This window comes from Erpetoichthys calabaricus, chromosome 1 (genome assembly GCF_900747795.2).
Source record: "Erpetoichthys calabaricus chromosome 1, fErpCal1.3, whole genome shotgun sequence".
Classification (NCBI taxonomy): Eukaryota; Metazoa; Chordata; class Cladistia; order Polypteriformes; family Polypteridae; genus Erpetoichthys; species Erpetoichthys calabaricus.
In genome coordinates, this window is record NC_041394.2 from 158,027,157 (window position 1) to 158,046,876 (window position 19,720).

A 19,720-nucleotide genomic window follows, 5' to 3' on the forward strand; every position below is an offset into this window, starting at 1 on the left:
TTAATCAGAGGGAAAGGGGAGGAGAAAAAAAGATTATTGGTCTGAGCTACACTAACCTTCAGCTCAGCTCTGGGATGATTACCAGGGAAGGGATTTCTGATTTGACATTGAGTATGCAAGCACAGAACCTGATCCCAAACTGTGATAACTACTTTGGCCATATTGCACAACTGTACTTACAATAAATATTATAACATTTGACTCCATTTACATAGGAGATGCATCTAAGCAGACATTACAGACAGAAACCTCCCTAAAGGAGCCTCCAAATGCACTGCCTTACCAGACTATTAAACCAAACAAATTATACCAAGTGAAAAAGAATGTTTTACAATTTTTTGAAAAACACTGAAGTGTTTTTTATCCTAGTAATATTCATGACAAATCAATTTCTATATCTTTTCATGTCAGTTTATCTTGTATACAGTATGTAATATGCATTATATAAGCACTATAACAACGGATGTCAGTTTAACTGAAAAGTCTGGACAAACCGATATAAATGTAAATAACTGAATAGCCATCTCAAATAGCCTGTAGCTGTGTTTGTCGAGGGTTTCAAATTGTTCGAAATACAGTTACCAGAAAGGCATTCCAGTGGGTACTTTGACTCTTGTTGTCCAAGTGTCTTTGTTTTAAAAGTTTTAGTGAAATTTAAAGCCAACAGTTCATACAAGAAATAATAATAAAAAAAATGTTATTTATATAGAGCCTTTCCCATGCTCAAGATCGATAATACACACAAATAAATAGTCCATGATGTTCTGTTTGACTTAAGTGTATAGGTTACATTTCTTAAAGTTTCAAACTGTTATCAACTACACTAGGACCTAAGTTTGACATACGTACATACAGTATGATCAGAAAACTATATGTTTCTAATGATCATTCTATAGCCTAAATTAAGAAACATAGCAGAGCATTAAGAACACTCCATTAAATTGTTAGCCTATTGGGATAAACATTTTTCCATTATCTATGTGAAACCTACATTATATTTAAATTAAGCAAAAACATAGGTAAATTTACTATTAATATTAACTTAAAAGATTTGGCTCCTACACTGCTCTCCTAAACGTAGCTTTACTATATTAAAGCATTTGCCAGGAAGACATTTTACAGTAACTAGGGGGTTATGCTTGCTTCTCTCACCAACCCCTGGAGGCAGGCGCTTAGTGCCTGCTATCTCACAGCTGAGTGGCTCAAAGGGCTGCTGGGTGCTCCTCCATTAGATAAAACTATTGTATTTAAAGAGATGGTATATAGAAGAGTATGTGGGGTGTGGGAGGATGACAGTTTGGTCCTTAGTTATTATAGATAGATCACCAGTTACTTGAGTATTTCACTACAACTATTTTAAATACCAATGAATAATAAAGCATAGTAAAAAGTAAAATGGAAAACGTAATAAAAAGTAAATAAATTTAATTACATTAATGTCTCGTCAAAAATAATTATAAAATTACTTTATCCTCTAACTTAGTGCCTGCTTCCCAACCTGTCCTCTCGTAACTTACATTTTATAAACGTTGCTTTTTTGCATTGCTGTTCGTACATTGTTCTAGATATTTCTTTTTCGTTTATTGGATGATTCTCTTTGTTCTCAATTTTTTATTATATACAGCTATTTTTTTTAATCATTATCAGCTCTTGCCGCTCTTTCTATAGCAATCTAAAATTCAACGTTCTTGAATGGACAATTTGCTTTCCTGTCTTGCCATTATAACCGACTGCATTGAAGGGCAAGTTAGCTCAATCATTGGAATGCCCCCTGAAAAATTCTAGCAGAACTAAGTGAGGCTTTTGCAGCATTTTTTAAAAACACAAAATATTACAGTATATGTAATATAATCCATCCATCCAAAGATAGTCCTGTTGTAAGTCAGTATGCTCTTGTTAACAAATTAAATTCCTTCACTGATATGTTTACCTGAAATCCATTGAATAAATTTTCAATTAATATCTTTATCTTGTATCACTAATCTAGTCACAGCAGGTTTTTTTTCAAAGAAGTCTCCAATGTGCTAAATGATTTTAAAAATACACATTTGACAATGTCAACTCTTTACTAGATCAGAATCCCTTTTTTTCCACCAGTACTTAATGTACAGGAATTTAACTTGGTAGATTTGGAGCTGCTTATAACAGAACACAAGGTCACATACAAATAATATAAATACCTAAAAGTTAAAAAGAAAAACTTCATACAAAGTTACAGAATAGAACAATTAAAGAGATGCGCAAATGATGTGCAAGTGAAAGTGTGAGTGTATAGTGTGTATTTACGTGTCCACACATACATGTGCATACACTGTAAACAAACACGTCTTCATACAGTATATGACAAAATGCATGAATATACAAAGAAGACAGGCTAAATTACTGGTTTAAGAGGGCTATGGCTCTGGGAAAGAAACTGTTGAGGTGTATGTTAGTTTTAGTTTAAACTGACCTAAAACGTTTACCAGAGGGGAGTTTTTGGAATAAGTGATGAGCTGGGTGAGACGAGTCTGTGGTGATCCTTATTACATGGTTAGTCACATGAGATGTATACAGGTCTGCCACACATAAAAGAACACAGCCAATTATTTTCTCAGCAGATCTCACAACTTGCTGTAATTTAGATTTGGAGTGTGCCGTTGCTGAACCAAACCAGAAAACACTGTGATCACACTTACAATTATTACATTGTAAAATTGAACTAGGATTGACTGGGAAATATTTAATTTCTTTACTTGGCATAAGAAGTACAATCACTGCTGTGCCTTTTTAGAGATGTAAAGGGTGCTAAATGCCTTAGTCGAGAGTGTTTGTGATAGTTGTGCCCAAAAATTTGAAAGATTTCATCATATTGACTACAGTATCATTCATTTCTAGTGGGAGAGGTAACAACTGTTTGTGAAAGTCAATGACCATTTTTACTGTCTTGGTGGTATTGAGGACTAGGTTGTTGGAAGCAAACTAAGACACAAGATGAGACACATCTTTTCTATAAGGTGTTTTGTTGACATTAGACCAATAATGGTGGTGTCATCAGTGAACGTAATGATTTAAACTGAAGCATCAATGGACCTGCAGTCATTGGTGCACAAGGAATAAAGTAGGGGCGAAAGTACACAGCCTTGAGGGGCAACTGTACTAATATAGAGACAGTCAGAAAAACTGTAAATCCATTTACAGATGGAACATCTCAGATCAATCTAGCTGAACTGAAGACAAACAGTATTCTGGCGTAGGTTCCTTTACAGTCCAGATGCTGCAGTAAACAGTGAAGGCCCATGTTGATGGCATCATCTACCAATCTAGCTGCATGATATGCAAACTGAAGAGGCTCAAGATCAGTAACAGACTTCAGAGGGGTTAGAACAAGCCTTTCAAATATTTTAATTAAAACTGATGTAAGAGCAATAGGCCTGTAATCACTGAGGCAGCAATAACAGAATATTTAAAGCAATCTGGTATGGTAAACTGTGCAAGAGACTGATTAAAGATGTCTGAAGAGAGAAGTGAGCTGCCTGGCACAGTGTTTGATTGTTGCAGGTAAGGCAGAGTCAGGACTAGCCGACTTTTTGCAGTTCTGTATTACAAAACAGGTTCCAGGCATCGTATTCCTCAATGGAAAAGGAAGTAGTGGGGTGAGGCTTTTGTAAAGAACAGGCGGATGTTACAGCTACTTCAGAGTTGAAGGAGCAGAGGGGATGTAAGTACTTGGCACTTTGTTGTTCAAATCTAACATAAAACTTATTAAGTTTGCCATGCAGAGGAGCCATTGTTTGCAAAAAACTTAAGCTCTGGTTTATTTTTGTGTTTCCATTTAGCATATCTGATTGCATTGTTTAGCCTATTCCAGTCAGTAAGTGTTCTTATCACCAGTTATAAAGGGATCTTTCTTTCATCTGATGGAGATTCCAAAGTTCTTTGGTGAACCATGGCTTTCCATTATTATAAATCACAATAGATTTGCTGGGAATGCAAACCTCCTCATAAAAGCGGATATAAGATGTAACAGTATTAGTCAGCTCATGAATGTTTTCGCAAGCATTTTTAAAAACACCCCAAACTGTATAGTCCAGACAATCTTGTAATGCTTCAACTGACTCATCATTCCATGAATTAATAGATTTCTTTAATAGTTTAGCTAGTTTTAGCCTTTGTTTATAAGTGGGTAGTAATTGTAGCATGATGTGGTCAGTGCCCAATGCTAGCTGGAATGGGCACATCCCTGGATTGATGGATTTAATCATTAAACATCCATCCTTTTCAGAGATATTGAGGCAGGAGTCCTCAGAATTTAATGGGTGTTTCAAGCAATTCACAACACAGCGAAGCCGAACCTGTTCTCACCGTGATGATATCTCGCACTGCCACCTGGTGGAATCTTCTAGATTTACTTAAAGTACACATGCACAAGTATAAACAGTACAAAGCTTGCGTAGAAGTAGCGTCCGCAGCCGCACGCATCGCACTATGTATACACCCAGCCTAACTCTTTGGGTCCTCTGACCCAATGTCTTACTTGCATTTCTGAAAGGATAGCAAGTAATTTCCTCAAAGTATACAAGGAAAAAACAGAAACCTTAGTTATTGGCAAAAATGGAAGTAGTGAAGGTCTTAGAAATAAACTTGATTCTTTTACATTTAAAGGCGAAAAAAAAAACAAAAAACCTAGGTGTAATTATGGGCTCTGCCCTAAACGTTAAATCACACATTAACTATTATTAGGACTTAATTTTTTTTCACTTAAGGTACAGTGCAAAAGTTAGACCTCTTATAATAATGCAAGATGTTGAGAAATTATTTCACACCTTTTTAGTTGACTAGAATACTGCAAGGCATTCCTAAATGGACTACCTAAAAAAGACATTAATCAGTTGCAGCTAATTCAGAATGTAGCAGCAAACTCACAACCAGAAAAAGAAAATTTCAGCACATCTGACCAGTTTAAACATTGTTACACTGGGTATGTATGTCCTTTGAAGCTAATTTTAAAATACTATTAATGGTAAAAGCTTTACATAATCTTGCACCATCCAATATTTTGGGCTACTTGTTCCCCCACATTTCATGTTGTAACCTTAGATCTTATAATAATGGTTTGCTTATTATTCCAAGAGTTTAGCATAAATGAATTGGTGAGGCAGTCGTTTGCTGTTATGCACCAAAAATCTAGAATAATTTACCAACAGTGATACACCAGGCTAATACTTTAATAGCTGAATTTTAGTTCTGCTTCTAAACATTCTGTGCATGTATAGTCAATTTCATCATGAATCTGCAACCATCAATAACCTGTACTTTTCTCTGATCTTTTCGTTTCATTTTATTTATTTATTTTTAAACACTATAGTGCCGTTTTGTGCCACCACCACCTGCTCAAAGTACTGTGCAGCTGCCTGTGATGCTCGAAAGAGAGCGAATGAATGTCCACAAGTCCCACTGCATTGAATTCTCAAAGACAAGCCCTAAAAAATAATAATAAACTACTTACCTAACATTTGTTAGGTAGAATGCCCAGTGAAGGTGGGGGAACCTTTTGGTCTTTGATACCTTGCAGTTATTTTTTTCTTCAGCATCTCACCTTTGGGAGGTTTGTTTTTTTTTGGTCTTCTTCAGAGACTTAATAAACAAATCTGTATACAAGGACTCTATTTTTTGTATCCTATTTATTCATTATTATTCTTATTTACTTTTGTTTCACTCTTCTTTCAACAGTTTAACTTCTTCTCCTAAGCTTCTTTTTCTATTTCAAAACATTCCAATATACATCAATAAATCATTTTTTAAGAAATTAGATTCAATCATAACCTAATTTATTTGGAATTCAAAACATCCACATATTCAAAGGGGACCCTACAAAGGCCTAAGGCAGAAGGTGGCATGGCTCTACCTAACTTTCAATTTTATTACTGGGCAGCAAATATAAAAGCCATAAAAACCTGGACATCGACACAAATAGATGAACATACACAGGCTTGGTCCACAATAGAAATAAAATCCTGCACTACTTCTATTCCTTGCTTTGTACTCCAATTAAGTACAAGTCATTGCCAGTATACTAACAACCCAATTGTAATTCACTCACTCAGAATATGGAACCAATGTAGTATTATTGTATTTTATCTGTGGCACCACTGCACAAGAACCACCTTTTTCCACCCTCTCAGACGTACGCATTTCTTAATGTCTGGAAAACATTTGGGATTGTATCACCTAGAGGTCTGTACATAGACAACGTTTTCTCATCCTATGAACAGTTACACTCCAAATTTAACTTTCCAGCAACACATTTCTTTCACTACCTTCAAATTAGAAACTTTGTTAAAGAAAAAAACTGCCCAATTTTCCTCACCTCCCACCTACCTCTATTCAGGAAAAAATATTGATCAGTCTTGAGGGCTCAGACAAATTCTCCGTAATATATAAAAACATTTTAAAGTCCCTCCTTTTCAAAGATCCCAGAGTACAGTGGGAAAAGGATCTTGAACCTAGTTTTCTTAACATTCCATAAAAGCAAGTCTAGTTTATTTGATTATTTGATTAACAGTTTAACTTCTTGTAAAGCACTTTGAACTAAATTCTGTGTAGGAAAATATGCATTACAACAGCATTTATTTCTGTAGCACATTACACATGAAAACTAAATTTACAACAGTACAATTATAATCAATATAATATGCAAGTCAACTATTTCATTTGTGAGTCATTCACAGAAACTGAATGAAGATTATTTTATTACTGTAGACTGAAGTGGTGAATTTTTTCTAGTAAAAATATGCATGAAAACTTTCTGTTCCAGCTGAAAATTATTCTTTCTTTGGGTAGCATGGGCTGGCAGAATTATTGTTACAGGGATAAACTTAAAATAATTTGACAAAAAGGTAACACTTTAGGTAATACAAAAATGCATCTATTACTCATTTACTATTATGGAACAAGACCTTAATAAACACTTCTCTGGGTCTTCATCACACTTACAAAGCATCTGTAAAGAGGTGGCACAGTGGTAGCGCTGCTGCCTCACAGTTAGCAGACCCGGGTTCACTTCCCGGGTCCTGCCTGCATGGAGTTTGCATGTTCTCCCCGTGTCTGCGTGGGTTTCCTCTGGGTACTCCGGTTTCTTCCCACAGTCCAAAGACATGCAGGTTAGGTGCATTGGCGATTCTAAGTTGTCCCTAGTGTGTGCTTGGTGTGTGGGTGTGTGTGTGCTCTGCCCAGGGTTTGTTTCCTGTCTTGCACCCTGTGTTGGCTGGGATTAGCTCCAGCAGACCCCCATGACCCTGTAGTTAGGATATAGCGGGTTGGATAATGGATGGATGGAGGTGGCTTAACCAAGACTCATTGCTCTTGATATTACTGTACATATTTAGTATGTGACCTGTGAACCTTTCATATTAACATGCAATTTTACCATAATGTCCATATGCCATGCTGCACAGAGATGAATAACCTATCTACTGCTTATTATGAAGACCAAAACAAGCCTTCAGGATATTGTTACATAAGAGTAAATGAGTTATAGATGCATTTTTGCAGTATGTATATCATTAACTACTAGTATGAAGAAATGATGTAGAACATACAGGGTATGAACTTATGTATTTTTTCCATTTGGTCAATCATTTCCTTTTACTAGCCATTTTCATCACACAATTTTCAGCCAGGTGTGATGTCTTCATTTCTTTCTCTATTCTTGGCTGAGAAAGAATTTTCCAAAGGAGCTACTAAGCAAGAAACTGCTGCATCATGTGACAGAAAATAAACAATTTCACTGTCTCTGCAATGATAAGTTACTAAATACTGAGGAGTGTAGTATAAATCTGGAGTATATTAAAAGCAACTTATTAAAATTCACCTCATTAACAATCCAAATGAAACTGTATTTTCTAAAACTTACAAGAATTAAAATACAGCATGCAGAACACAATAAGTACTGAACTTATGTTAAAATAACAAACCAAACCCTTTCAAATTAAGAACAGTTTGAAATGTGATGTAATGTAGAAAAAGTCAACAAGCACCTTGAAATTTGTATTTGAAAATGTCTCAAACTGAATTGGCTGAGAACAAGTTCGCCTCAATTTGATAAATTTCATTTAATATTAAGTAACAAAAATTTGAAAGCATACAGGATTTATAAGATGCCAATCAGTAGCATACATGTCCATTTTATTATTGATCAAGTAGATATTAATATATTGCAATTTTTGGAATCCAAGGTTAACTGCAAAAGGTTTGCCAAATTCTACATGTGGCTATGAGTGTTTCTCAACTGCTACGAGCAGACATGTAACACAGTAGCAGATTATTTAACACATTTGAAGGATGCCCAATAGTAAAAACAGTCCTGTTTGTAGAATTTATGTATCTCCTCAAATATGCTGGAAGTTTCATTTAGCATATATTACATGGATTGAAGATTTAAGTTGAAAAATGCAACAGCAATTAACTTTCTAGTAATTATACTGACAACAGTAATACATGTCAGGTTTTGATATTGTCCGGGCAATAATAAAAAGGATAACACCGTCTTATGAAATTGCACATTCTGTGTATTACAGATCATGAGCCAGAGTTCAAATGTCATGGTAGAACTGTGAGATTAAATGTAGCTATTCACACATAACCTAAATGGATTAACAAAGGGTTAATCATGGGTAAAAAAAAAAAAGTAATAAATAAATTGTAGAAGAACAATAGCTTTCTTTACCTTGTGCCAACATTTGGCATCAAGGTACTCCAAAGAACCTTTTGTTCAGTCCTTTTTGCAACATCCATTATAGCATGAAAACAGCTAGTTCCCTCCGACTTAAAGGGCAAAGGAAGGTGACTCACATTCATAGATTCAAAAATAGGTTAGACTCTTGTGGTATTCTTTGATTGCCTGCTCCCAATGCAAAAATGTTAGGTCAGGTCATGCAGACACTATCAGCTCCTCTGTCTAGTAAATTATTTTCTGTATAGTTTGTTGATGGTATACTTGCCTGATAAACACACCATCACATTTTTATATATACCTTCTATAAATGGTTTTAAATAAAATAAATCTTCCAAATAAATAATGAGGAAAAATTCACTGATCATTGCAATGTAACATTTAGGACTGTTCCCCCCCCCCCCCCCCCCCCCCCCCAAACTGGTGGAAAAAATAAATAAATAAAGGAAAAATTCACAGTGCCTCAGTTTACATAAAAGAAAAGAAACGATTGGTAACCATGTGCAACACATTCAAGCAATCAGAAGTAACTTTCCTTTTAAAAAACAGTATATAATTCATAGGCACTGAGTGTTTTTCAAGTATGTCACATGTGGAAAAGAGAAATAGTACATTTAAAAAAAAAAAAATTCTTCTAGGCTAAATAAAGGATGGACCTGGATAAGATTGCAGTTGGTACTTGGGTCAAGTCAAAGTTGGAAAAAGTGATTCCTTTCATACCGAGCCATATCATTATTATAAAATTAACCTCTCTAATAACACTATGATCATACCTCACATTGCCTATTAGTGGAAGAAAATTTCAATACTTGGCAAAATGTTGTTCATAATAAGACTAAGCTGTACTTAAGGAGGGCATCAGCTCCCTGTATGCACAAGTTTAGGCTAGCCAAAAACAGCAGAAGAGGACAGGACACTCAGAGAAATACTACTTTGCTTGACTTACAATACTAATTTAACTTCATGAAAGAAACAGCTATGAAAGCAACCACATCAACATTAAAGAAGAGTCTGTGGTACAAGAGGAACAAAGGCATATTTGTCTATCACTGCTTCTTTTGTTTTTTTTTTTTGTTTTTTTTTTGACTGTTCAGCCATGTCCAGGGAACTTTGTTTGGAGAAAAGTTCAAAGAGTTGATGGCTCATTGACTTCCAGCAAGACAGCAATTAGATGTTAAATCATCATGATAGACAGCTGATGAGTGGCAACAAGGTCTTGTATGTTTTTCAAATGTTACTTACAAAAGTTATTCCAATAAACACTACAAGTCCATATACTATACAGTCCTCCTCTCTCTCTCTCTCCCTCTTTCTCAAGAACATATTGGCACGTTTGTCATTTGAATGCACGCACTTAAAAAGGGTCTTCTTTCATAGTTACAGTGTCTCAAATTCCCAATACAAACTCGGATACTAATAGAGAGGTGTACATATGCAAGCCAAACCTTTCTAACAGGGTGGCGCAGGGAAATGGGAAATTTTGGAACTAGGTATTAGTGACCCTGGGGCATCAGCAATTGTTTGGGACCAATGGATCCTCGCTTAGAACCCCTTGCCCTTAGTTATAATGGATCAGTGGAGTACTGTAGTGCGCAACGAGCATTCACTGTAAAAGCCTTGTATAAGAATGGTGATAGTGTGACTACTGCGCAAAGGGAATATCTGCGTCATTAACAATTAGGACATCATTATCGTGTCCAGTCTGCTCATGTGATTACAACATGGGTGCATAATTTCAAAGAAACTGGTTCACCCTTAAAAAATTGGGAGTGGCCTCCCCTAGACTTTCTTGTACACTTAGATATGGGGATGAATATTTGAGAAGCAAACCACAAGACAATGACATTTTATATTATGCTCATTTAAGAACCATCAATAACAAATCAAATCAGATTTATATTGAACAATTATTATAAAAGTAAAGTTGAATAAAACAGACTCTGCAGCTGCATGAATAAAAGTTCCACTTCTAGTTAATGGAACTAGCCCAAAAGTCGATATAATTCTATATTTTGTATCGAATACTTGTATGCAAAATTTGGTTGACCTAAGTGAAAGCGTACTCAAGTACACACACACACACACAATTCCAAAAATGGTATTTTCGGACTCAGGGAAGTCTAAAATGTCGAGATTCATCAAAATCTTGAAATGGAATTTTTGGAGGATTCCAATACTTTCCCTATACTTCATATACAAGAAAGTCAGGGAGGTCTAAAAGGTCAAGATTCATCAAAATCTTGACATCGAATCTTTGGACGATTACAACACTTTCCCTATACTTTGAATGCGAGAAAATAAAAAGAAGTCTCCAAGTGGAGCCATTTCGCATACTGCCCTACAATGGATAGCAGCTATTAGACAATTGTTTGGAAGACATGTCATTTCATGCAACAGTGACATTCCATGGCCTCCGAGATCCCCAGATCTCACGGTTTGCGATTTTTTTCTCTGGGGACATCTTGAAAGCCAAGTGTACCACACACATCCTGCAATCATAGCTGAACTAAAAAGGAGGATTGAAGAAGAAATCACTGGCATTCCTCTTGACATGTGGAAATTCTGCATTAGTCAACATAACAACAGACTGTCAGAATATGTATGGAGAAAAGAACAACACCTTCATGATGTTTCCATCAAAACATAAAATAAATATTGATTACCATCATTAATTGCATATCCTTTACAATACATTTCATCATTAAATGTATTTTGTAATGTGTTTATTTGTGCATTGAACATCAACTGAAAATTTCTTGTTTCCCTGCACCACCCTGTATAGTATATTATATTAATATATATATATATATATATATATATATATATATATATATATATATATATATATATATATATATATAAGAGAGAGAGAGAGAGAGAGAGAGAGAGAGAGAGACAGCGCTAAACAATGAATTTTTGTATAACCATTAAATTATAAATCACAGAGATATCATAATTATTGACTGCAATTACTTCATAATATAGAGTCAACACCAAAGGATGAAAAAACTATGCCGATGTAGTTGGTTGGCTGTCACAAGCCAGTTATCCTGATGGTAATCTTCCCAAGAACACCTGCCTAAAATTGAAAAACCTAGAAAGATCATGAGACATACTTTCCTGATCTGTAGTCATACAGAAAAATGAAAATCAACATAGATTTGTCCTGCTCCTCTACAAAATGTTTTAGCCTCCCTAAGCTTGCCTTAGGGGATCATGCGTGTGTCATATATGTACTGCCCCAGTAAACCTCCCTATCTGCGATGGCCCCCAAGAATTGGTCATGCCCATGAGGACACTTAATGGCCCTGACAGTTTCACCTTCCTTCTCCTAAGAACTAGAGGCTAGCACAACACCCTGGGCAAAATATGTATTATGCAATGTCTGCTTACTAAAATGAGGAATTAGCAATGTCTAAAATATGGGACAAAGAGAGACTTCTGAAGAATAAAACTGGACACCACAAACTCAGCAGATAAAGGATATAGGCTTGCCCTACGAAATACAAAATGCCTATCAAACAGAATTGTAGATATAGCACCAGGAATTGAAAATATTTTTTATAAACAGCTATAAATAATAGTCTGAATTAACATTTTGATTTATATTATAGGGTAACCAGACAGCTGTATTTAACAAGACTGTCTGTAACTGTGGTGTATATCCCTCAAAACAAAGCATGCTGGCAAGTGATCATTTGGTTAACTATTATATCATAAATGCCACACAGGTTATTTACAGTGAAAAATGAAGCATTTATTAATACTACCCAGGGTGTAATATAGTGCAGGTGTGGTCACCAAATAAATTTTCTTGTCACTATAAGTTACCAGTGTAGATGTATTTAATAATCAGTAACTCACTGGGATGTATGCTTCCAATTTTTATACATATACAGTATAGGATTGTTTTGCTATACTTCATATTTTACATAGATTTAACCTACATTTAGACATAAATAGAATAGTATTTTATGTTGTACTAGTAATAATAGACTATTTCAGCAGCAAGACAAGACCATTTTGAAATATAACTAGAAAACAAAATTATAGCTGCATGCCTATAAATTAAAAGAATTTCTAATTACAGTGAGAAAGGGGACATACTTTGAAGATGCGCTATTTATTGGAAACAAATAATATTTGAATAAGATAATAAAAAGAAGCAGCTATAATACTCTATTGTTCATATCATGTGTTTCAACATTTGATTGCTGTCTTGTTGCAAGTCATCACGGCTTTCAGACTTTGGATCTCTTTTCCAAAAGAAGCAACCTAGCCAAAGCAAAAGAGCCAAAAAAAAAAAAATAAAACAATGACAGACAAGAAACTGGCACTGTTCCTACGACAGCAAAGACTCTTTATGGATGATGCCGATTTATTGCCTTCTCAGCTGTTGATTTCAAGACGTTCAATCAGCATTAAAAGCTAATAGCTTCTTTCCACTAATGTTCACATTTTGTCCTCTGTTAGCTTTTCTGAGATGTGTGTGCATTTTTTGAACAAGCATTAGACTCAAAATAAAAGAAACTAGTTTTTGGAGACTGTCTGCAACCTACAAAATACAAAGAGTATTTTCATAAATAACAAACAAAACTGTTTTAATAGGCTTCAGATCATATTATCAAACAACACAAAATTGCTGAGAACTGAACAAAATGAAATATTAAGGACTCAAAATACATGGTGATGTACTTACTGCATTGATGAATGTAATGCCAGTTTCTCCAATTAACCTTCTAGTTTTGTTTAGAGGAGTCTGAAAAAAATAAAATAAATTAAACTCTCATAGGAATACAAATAGCTCTACACTCACCTGTGCAGTACACAAATACTGCATCCAGGTCAAAAACTGTACAACCTAACCATTTCAAAAAGCAGTCTCATGAACCTATAAAACACACCCACAAAAAAAAAAAAAATTACACATCAAGCCTCCTCAGTCTTACCTTCACTATCTGTTGGTAACACTTTGAAGTCTTAACAGTTCACTAGTGCTGTGTGACAATAACAAAGACTTTGTTAAGGCCGTTTAGTGTAGCAGCAAGTGACTAACACATGTACTGTAAAATAGTCCCTACTCTAAACCTGTAATTTGTGCATTGAATGTTATATTTTGGATCAAACAAAAGTTCTGGTTAAGGTCATGCTAAATAGCTGTAACAAGCTGATGTACCTACAACACCTTTTCTATAATGTAACCCTCTTTGTTTTTCCTTTTATACTCTACCATACGCATTTGTTGTTACCAAAAAGATCACCAAAAACTTTTGTCTTGTTTCTTCTGTGGTATTGCACTTCAGTGTTGTTTGCCCAGAGAGAATCTGAAATGTTTTTGCAGGCTTTTTTGGCTACTTTGGGTTAACAATAAGACAGAAATATTACCAGTCAGATTTAATTTTACTGGAAAAAGAATTCTATGGAAAACAGCTGCACTGCTTTTGTAGATGGAGGTCAATTATTTAATGTTTATGCTGTAACATTTACCACATGGGGAAACTAAAAAACGAATAAAGAAATACCTTGGTCTTTCCGATTTAAAAAATTGCCAAATCAGTTACAGATCAGTGTTCCCTGTAATGAACTGGCATCTTGTCCAGGGTGTGTTCTTTCTTTGCACCCACTACTTGTAGAACACACACCAGCACCCCATGACACCGATCTGGACAGTCATGCTAGAAAACTGATGGATGAGTGCTATTTTATAAAGGAGTTGAATGATTACATATAAATATAAATTACATATATATATATACACACACTGCACTGGACTAAACAGGTTTTAAAAAAACAGGCCTTTAATTAAGACTTCAGTTACCACCTTAACTACATGCACCACTTGCATGCATACATTCATACATTTATTGCCATGTGCATATAATACAATGAAATTCTTACTTGCACACAAGTGACAGTACAACAGTAACAACAAAATGATACTCAGGAAAATATAAGCATACATACAAAGAATGAAAAAACACACACTCGTATATTTACACACAATTCTATATTAATATATTACTCGTACATAAACACATACAGTATTATTACGACTTGCTGTTCAGTAACACTGGGCGCACATGCAAAAACACGTACAGTATTTTTTTATTATGACTGGCGGTTTATATCTTATGACCTGTGGACATAAATGTCCCTGAATCTACTGGTACGAGTGTGACCGTTTTCTAAAAGGGAGGAGTGTGAAACGCAATGGAGGTCCTTAATAATCCTGTCTGCCTTTCTGATCCTGCATGTGTTAAGTATGTCCTGAGGAGAAGGTGCCACCTTCAATATTGTTTTACGGTCTTAAGCGGAGTAGGAGCACTTAACGTGCAAAGTTAGAAATTCGTGAGAACTCTACATTGTTTTCAGATATCTTAGCAAGTCGGTAAACCTTTTTGACAACAGCTGAAATGTGTTGTTGTATCCTCTTCAGCTCATCAGTAATGCACACTCCAAGAACTACTGCCGCTCAGTATAAACGGATAGATTTTTTTCTTGTTTAAGGGTGCAGCATTTTACAATGTGCTAAACTTGCATAAAGGAAATCTAATCAGTCTCTCCTAAACTTTTGCAGAAAATACTTTTACATTAACATTTTTCTACAACGTTTGGATTCAAAGAATGTTGTCAGCTTGAATAGTCTTAAACAGTCTTACTTCTTCTGAATGCCTACATTTTAAGGAGAATTCGCATCTTACCAGACCACCAATCACAACATCGAGGTCATCTGTGAGAATCAGAACAATGTTGGGCCTCCGAGCAGATTTCGCATCCACTGTCATATCACTTCTAACTATGCAAAGTGCAATCGCCAACAACACTGCGTACTGAGATACAAAATTTCCCAAACATTCAAACAAATCCATTCTTTGTTACCGCAGACAAGCTTATGGTCGGAACATAACAGTCAGCCGCTAACGAAGCATCTGAAGTCACGTGAAGCGCTCATCAGCTGATAGGCGCATTCAAATGACGTCACAATTTCACCACCTGTCTTCTACTTGTTGGGGATGTCGCTTATTGAGAGGGTATTGCTGCAGACCGGAGACATTATGGGCGGATCTGAAGGTGGGATAACTGTGAATCAAATTCGACTACAGCAAATCATATTGTGCTAATTCAGAACTTCGACGAATGAGATTATTGTTACTTTATGACAATCAAAAACTCACCTGTCCAATTATCAACGTTTGACGTTGTCTATCACATAGACATATATAGATAGACGCCGCATTCACCGTGTTGCCCAGTCGACACGATACGTCAGCGCGTACGCCATATTGCGAGTGGCAAAAGTGGCATTTAAACTAATACAGGTAAACGTGGAAACCGGGTTTTCTAATGAAAAAACAATAACGTTTAAAACAGTATCGTTTACATACAACAGATTTTGGCGAATCGTTTAAATGCAATTATTTATATCCATTTATACATTAATAATGACAATTATTTAATAATAATAATTATTATTGTTATAAAATAATTCCTCTCATATAAGTAACATTTCTCGGACTGCCTTCTTCCATCTCCGAAACATTTCTAGGCTTTGTCCTGTTTTTATGCAACACAGTACTGAAGTATTGGTTAATGCCCTAGTCACCTCAGGTATGGATTACTGTAAGGCTATTCTATCTGGCATCCCACAAAAACGTATCCATCGCTTACAACTTTTTCAAAATTGTGCTGCCAGGATAATAACCTGCTGTTCTAAATCCACTGAACATATTACACCTATTCTCTCTCTACTTCATTGGCTCCCTGTTAACTACAGAATACAATACAAAATACCGCTCTTAACGTTTAAAGCTCTCCACAACCTCACTGATCTCCTACAGACTTGCACTCCCTCTTGTTCACTCAGATCCCCATCTGCAGCTCGACTTTCTGTACCGCACATCAGACTCAGTTCTATGGGAGCTCGAGCGTCTCTCATAGAGCTCCTCACTCTGGAATTCTCTTCCCTCTTATATACGTCAGCTCAATTCAATAACACATTTTAAGAGCAGCTTCAGCGACAGACTACTGTCACTGTCCTGCTCCACTGATAGACTGAGAAGATCATTCCTCCTCCAAACTCTGCGACTCTTCAATTCCACCCGGGGGGGTGGGGTGGGTAAACATTAACTTTATACAAAGATATTGTCTGTTTTTTACCTGCATTATTATCAATCTTTAATTTAATATTGTTTTTTTGTATCAGTAAGGTGCTGCTGGAGTATGTGAATTTCCCCTTGGGATTAATAAAGTATCTATCTATCTATCTATCTATCTATCTATCTATCTATCTATCTATCTATCTATCTATCTATCTATCTAAAACTACCCTCAAATCTTATCTTTTCAAACTGGCATACCAATTGTGAATTTTGCACTGTTAATTCCAGTTATCTTTGTTTGTCTTTCTTTTAACAGTGAAATGATACACTCAATGACAAAAATAAACAATTTTATTGTATACAAATTGGCTTAATAATTTCTGAAAACATTTCACTCATTCCTCTCTCAATCTCTTCCTCTCTCTCACACACGCGCACACAAACACACAATGTGGTTACTTAAATATATACATGATAGGATCTAAAATCCATGAAACAGAACTGTCAGATATAGCTTTTTCCGTGTGTTGCCACTCTGTAATTTGAGAGTATTCAGTCTGGCAATATGGTGCAGCCTTAGTTTGTGGAAGACAGACACAACTAAAGACATGAGCATAAAATGATGGTTGTCAATTTCAAACTGTGTTTCCTCAATGTGCTCCGTGAGAAAAACACATCATCTGAACCAATCTCAGCCCAAACAAACTGATTGATCAAAGATACACTGACAGCTTGCTCTAATGTCGACTGTCGGATAACATGCTCAGCTACTTTGACCACCTTGACTGCATCCTCAGAAGGAATCATCAAACCTCCTTTGTTTTTTAATGTGAGCAAGTGGTAGCTTTGATCATGTGATGGCGGTACAGCATTTGTTACCAAACTAGCACGACACACATCACAGGACAGCTTTCTCAAAATCCCGTCTAAGGGCTACCTACCACTGCTTCCTGAGGTGGATTTCTTTGGGAAACTTTCAAAGTTTGAGAAATGTTAACAGCTAACAACAATCTACATAGTTAGTGACTAGGGTGTTGTACCGTGCCATAAAACTCATGGCACATCTCCATGTCTACAGAAAAGATGCAAAACATGTGCCCACATTTATGATACAGACCGTATAGTTATACCACACTGCCGACTTGAACATCACATAAAGGGATCATTTTCCTGCAGATCATCTAATGTAGTCTACCTAATTCTCTGCATGAAATGTCCTGACACTGCACTCTACGTGGGAGAAACTGGACAAACACTCCGCCAGAGAATGAATTTACACAGGTTCCACATTAAACATGGCAATACAGATGTTCCTGTAGCGCCCATGTAGAAGAAGAATGTTCTCCTCAGCACCATGTATTTTGTGTGTTTAGTAAATTAGAATTTTTATAATAACTATTTTGTAACTTGCCAGTGAGAGATGCTTTGGCTTATGAACTAACAAAAATATGTTATTCCAGGGTTCAGGAGAAATAGTGTCCACATGAATAAAATGTAAGCTGTTTCTTGTTTTCCCTTTCTCAGAGTGAATGCTTCAGGGACAAGGTCACAAGGCTGCAGAAAGTACATGTAGTTTATGCAAAGGCGTCTCTCCTGTGCTTAGCTTCCAAAACACAGATAATGCTTAGCTCAACAGACATATTGTTTAACTTTACTGTTTTGATAAGGATGTTCTTTCTGTCTTATTAATCATGAGATGCTGAAGTATAAAAAACCACTCCTGGCTCTTGATCAGGGTTCAATTGAGCTTTGCGGCAATAAGTTATACTCTTTTGAATCTCTACTTACTGTGACTCCAAATTAATAAACAGGAGAATTTAGAAACTATTATCTGCCTGCTTTTCAGTGTGCCTTTTTCGTCCACACCCACTTCAACAGCCATGGACACTGCGAGAGGGACTTTAAAGTCACAGTGCTTATGGGCAACTTCAAAACACAGCAAGAGAGAAAAGAATGGGAAGTTAAACTCATGCTAAAATTTAATACATTACAACATGGCTTGAATAAAGACAAGAGTTTTATGGCCAGATATGAGGATTGTTTACATCTCTCAGAATGACAGACAACCTGTCTACAGATCCACATTGTTTTGAAAAACACATTACAAACTTCAAAAGACTTTGTTGGACAGTTATCTTATCCAAAGATCTTGACCATACATTGTTCTTCTCTCTCTTGTTAAATTAACCCTAGCCTGAATGAATCGATTAATTTTTTACATTTAAGATTTCTCATTTAAAGATTTACCAGTGTTGTTTCTTGTCCTAGAGTGTGTATATAAACACAGGGAACTCCAGTTTCTGTATTACATCTTGCCTGAAGAAGGGGCCTGAGTTGCCTCGAAAGCTTGCATATTGTAATCTTTTTAGTTAGCCAATAAAAGGTGTCATTTTGCTTGGCTTTTCTCTACATAGTTAGTGACTAAATACGTTTAGCCAAAACGTAGTTTGGTGGCTCACTTGAGCACATAGATAGATAGATAGATAGATAGATAGATAGATAGATAGATAGATAGATAGATAGATAGATAGATAGATAGATAGATAGATAGATAGATAGATAGATCGAAAAAGAAAGTCACAAGTACAAAATAAAGATTTGGGGACCGTCCCCGTATATTGTCGTGCAGACAATATTGAAAAATGCAGTGATTCAAAGTCTTGAAAGTACAATGAACAACATTACTGAAACAAAATGGTGGTTTTATAGAACAAAAAAAACATGTGACAGGAAATGGTTGGCAAAATGGTGATGTGGCAACAGGAACCGGAAGTGAGATGGTTTGTGGGTGCCGGAAGTGACATCATCAATATTGGCCGGAAGTGACGTCATCACGGCCATTTTGAAAACCCGGAAGTTGCGGGATTAATTTTCTTCTTGTTTCCTGTTGGCAAAAGAGAGTTCAGGT

At 35.9% G+C, this 19,720-nt stretch overlaps 1 protein-coding gene across 1 annotated transcript in view; it reads right to left on the reverse strand.

Moving 5' to 3' along the window:
* gnsa (glucosamine (N-acetyl)-6-sulfatase a) overlaps window positions 1-15,685 on the reverse strand; it is a 76,407-nt gene extending 60,722 nt beyond the window's left edge. The window contains exons 1-2 of the mRNA XM_028792522.2: window positions 15,415-15,685; window positions 13,413-13,472 (exon numbers count right to left, since the gene is read on the reverse strand). Of these exons, the coding sequence (XP_028648355.1) occupies window positions 13,413-13,472; window positions 15,415-15,582 (228 nt within the window). The 5' untranslated portion in view covers window positions 15,583-15,685. The remainder of the gene's footprint in view (window positions 1-13,412; window positions 13,473-15,414) is intronic.
* Between the last annotated feature and the right edge of the window lie 4,035 nt (window positions 15,686-19,720).